The 4,295-nt window shown below is 35.4% G+C and overlaps 1 protein-coding gene across 1 annotated transcript in view; it reads left to right on the top strand.

Annotated features, from left to right (window-relative positions):
- Fgf20 (fibroblast growth factor 20) overlaps positions 1-3,227 on the top strand; it is a 7,605-nt gene extending 4,378 nt beyond the window's left edge. Inside the window, exons 2-3 of the mRNA XM_005362537.3 lie at positions 1,811-1,914; positions 2,982-3,227. Of these exons, the coding sequence (XP_005362594.1) occupies positions 1,811-1,914; positions 2,982-3,227 (350 nt within the window). The remainder of the gene's footprint in view (positions 1-1,810; positions 1,915-2,981) is intronic.
- Positions 3,228-4,295: the final 1,068 nt, after the last annotated feature.

Genomic DNA, 4,295 nt, shown 5'->3' with positions numbered 1-4,295 from the left:
TTTGTTTGTTTGTTTGTTTGTTTTGGCAAATAGCAAATTAATCTCTGGGTAGAACAGAGCTTTCCATATCAACAAACAGTCAGATTCTGTACTTTCTCTTGGCTTTGGGAGTATCACATGCCCAAAGAAAAACTTGTACAATAAATCCAGAAATGGATTTATGCTATTTGTAAATCTTAGGATGGGGTGAGCGCAAAAAGCCACTGATGAAGACATATCCAAACAGAATGTGTATGGTGACCCTTGTTCAACGGTCTAAGGAAAGAACCAGAAAAAGACATCATTAGGCCAAAGGCTAGTGTGTACAGCAAAATAGGGCATCACATAGAGAGATCGTGCATCTTTTTAAACTGTAGTTTGTTAGTGTGTTAAGTTGAGGGTTTTCAAAGGTAGTTTATCTCTTAATACATCAAAACATCTCCAAAAGCTATGCATAAAAAAATCTGTTTATATACTAAACTTTTGGTATTTGGCTATTATATATAATGAATTATAAAGTCTGAATTATTTCTCTGAACTGCACATTTCATTTTTATACATCACAGAAGACGATAGGGCACATTTTGTAATCTATAGAGTCTAGAAACTATTGTATTTTCATGTGTAGTGTGGTAGAACCATTAGGTTAGGGCTCAGAAAATGTAGCACAAAGCACCGTCTTTATCAGTTACAAAGGCATTTCAGTCAATATTTCAGAACATCAGTTTCTCTTTAGCATGGGAATAAAAATATCTTCCCTCCTAATCATCAGAGATTTTTTTTTTGTTTTTTTCGAGACAGGGTTTCTCTGTGGTTTTGGAGCCTGTCCTGGAACTAGCTCTGTAGACCAGGCTGGTCTCGAACTCACAGAGATCCGCCTGCCTCTGCCTCCCGAGTGCTGGGATTAAAGGCGTGCGCCACCACCGCCCGGCCAGAGATTTTTTTTTTTAAGGTTGAGGGAAAATTATTAGCTCTTTATTTTAAAATGTTCATTCTGCATATATGCCCTTGTACCACATGTATACTGCAGGGCCCATAGAAGCCAGAAAGGGGGTCAGATCCTCTGGAAATAGAGTTGTAGCTGGTTGTTCTCCGCCAACTGGGTGCTGGGAACCAAACCTGGGTCCTCTGCCAATAAAATATCTTACTTAGGTTTTCCATGACTATTACAAAGCATGAACCAAAAGGAACCTGGGGAAGGAAAAGTGTATTTCACTTGTAATTCCCAGGACCTCACTGAAGGAAGTCAGGTCAGGAACCTGGAGGAAGGGATGCTACTTACTGCCTTGCTTCTTATGGCTTTCTAAGTTTGCGTTCTTACAGCACCTAGGACCAACTGCCCAGAGATTGTACTGCCCACAATGGGCTGGGGCCCTTTCAGTATCAATCATCAATCAAGAAAATTACTATGGCTTTGTCCACAGGCCAATCCATTAGCATTGTCTCAATTGAGGTTCCCTCTTCTGAGATGACTCTAGCTTGTGTCAAGTTGATAGGAAAAAAATCAACACAAGCCACAAGTGCTCTTAGTTGTTGAGCCATCATTCCAGCCCAGAAGAAGTCCTTTTAGAAGCTTTAAGATGTTATACCCATAATAAGTATATGGGATTGGTATGGTTATTGTACATGAAATCAAAATAATTTATGGAAAATGTTTATAATTAAGTGGAAGAGCCATGCAAGACCAGAAATAACTGTCACCTATTCATCCACAATGACAGTACCTTCCATCTGTTTATTGAATGCCTAAAAATGTTGATCTTTATCACTGTCCTTCCTGTAGTTCTGTTTCACTGATCAATCCAAATCTTGACTTTGTTTATATCTTCAGGTATCCTGGAGTTCATCAGTGTGGCGGTGGGACTGGTCAGTATCAGAGGTGTGGACAGCGGTCTTTACCTTGGAATGAATGACAAAGGAGAACTCTATGGATCAGTATGTATTATCATTTTTCATTTATTATTATAGTTCTTGAAATAATTTTAATTAAAATTTCTATTCATAATGTCTGATAGACAATATTATATGTGACTGACAAATTATTTAGTTCTACATATATATGTAAAATTAGAAATCAATACTCTTTAAGTGTGTTGAGGTCATAGTATAGTCATTCAATATTTCTTTTTAAATTTTCAACCATTATTGCCATAATCTCACCTGGTCTTCCTGTCCATTTTCATGAGTCTTTCCAATTCCTCTATATTTTGATCCTTCCTACCAGAAATAGAACACTGGGTGTCAGCTCTGGGAAAACACAAAAAGTATGCAATGTGTGGTGATCTGGAGATAGAATTACAAAACAATAAATAGAATTTTGAGAAAGTACATGCACACAATGTTTATGGTATGTGTTAGGATAAATAAACAATTGTGCTCTCTCTCTCTCTCTTAGAGAGAGAGAGAGAGAGAGAGAGAGAGAGAAAGAGAGAGAGAGAGAACATTTTGAAAATATAAGAAACCATTGAATTTCTACGTCATTTTCCTTGATATTAATAGTAACATACTGAGAATAATGAATGTATTATTGAATAATACCTTAATAAAATGATATCTAATGTGAAGTGATGAACTTGAGTTATGAAGTTAAATTGGAGCAAGATCTTGACTCTCTCAACTTGACAGTAGAGGTTTCATGTTTGTGACTTTGGCATATATCTCATGATGGGACAAGATGACCTACAGACCCTCTTGGTGATGGTGGCAAGGAAGTGATAATACAGAACACAGGAAAGCTAAAAGTTATCTATTGCATGTTTGAAAATAAAATCTAGAGTTGGAATATTTATTTAAAGTTCCTTGAACTAATCTACTGGATGAAGTAATATAGAGGAAACAATGATGCACAATGTCTGAACAAAATCAAAATAAAACATTATAACTTAATTTGATAAGGATCTTGCTATAAGGAAAGACATAATATAGAGATGAGACTTTTATAGGGAACTTATTTCGAAGGCATTTCTAAAACGCTGTATTTCTTTTCTCTTTTTTTTTTAAAGGAGAAATTGACTTCTGAATGTATCTTCAGGGAACAGTTTGAAGAGAACTGGTATAATACGTATTCATCCAACATCTATAAACATGGAGACACCGGCCGCCGGTATTTTGTAGCACTTAACAAAGATGGAACTCCAAGAGATGGTGCCAGGTCCAAAAGACATCAGAAATTTACTCATTTCTTACCAAGACCAGTGGACCCAGAACGAGTTCCAGAATTATACAAAGACCTGCTGATGTACACTTGATGAACCTAGAGCCATTATTTTTAAGTTGCAGTTCCTGTTCGATAACACTGAAGATGATAGTCAGAAGATTGCATTCTGTTTTTCACCGAGAGACTGTATTGGTGAAGAGTACCAAGAATAAGGAATTAACTCGAAGCAAAGCGAGATCTTCATAAATGGATTGTACTTCCTCAGACTCCTTGGTCCAGTCATGTCAATTGATTGAAGCTGAAATCAGTTAATCTGGATACTGTGAACCATGCTGCTGACGCCTCACCTCTCTGAATAATGTTTACTTGGACAGTGACCTTAAGGATAGATACTTCATGTTGAAGAAGTAAATTAAGATGACATAATTACTGCCTCATAAATTCTGAGGACCTTGTAGAAATCTTCAGGTTATAACAGTATACATAAAACAACAACAACAAAAAAAATCAAAATTCTAGATGACTTTGAGCTACAGAACATGCCACACCAAGATGGAACATTTCTTTTAGAAGAATGGACCTATTTATACATTTTCAAGTTACAAATATTTATTATATATATTTATTTATTAAAGAGTTTATTTTTACTGGTATATGAAGACTATACAAAATAAAACAAACAAGGCCAACAACACAATGTCCTTTATTGCGCCATTACATTGCTTTGGTCTTGGGACGTAAAGAAGACTTCATTTTTATAACACATTAACCACAGAATAAAGCATTCGTTGGTTTTTAAAATTGAATACAATGTAGGTTATATTTCTATGCAATGTCTTGACTTCTAAATGTAACATGGGTCCCTTTTGACCTTGACAAATGTTTTATTGATTGTGTTGAATTAAGCACAGGTTTGAAAGGAAGTTAAACATTTTCATTTTATGCTTTTGGTAACACTGGTTTTTCAAGTGAGAGCTGTTATATTTATTATAGAAGATAATTTTAAAATGAGAAAAATTTAAGTGCCCTAGGGAAAAAATCTTTAGTATTTTGAACTTATAATGTTGAAGTTATCAAATAATGTAGTCAATTTATGTTTACTTGTTTTCTAGGTTTCATATAGGGAAAAATGCTTCTCTTACCCCATGTGATCATAGAA

Source organism: Microtus ochrogaster, linkage group LG7_11 (genome assembly GCF_000317375.1).
Source record: "Microtus ochrogaster isolate Prairie Vole_2 linkage group LG7_11, MicOch1.0, whole genome shotgun sequence".
In the NCBI taxonomy this organism is placed as follows: Eukaryota; Metazoa; Chordata; class Mammalia; order Rodentia; family Cricetidae; genus Microtus; species Microtus ochrogaster.
This window is presented reverse-complemented; position numbering and strand designations above follow the sequence as displayed.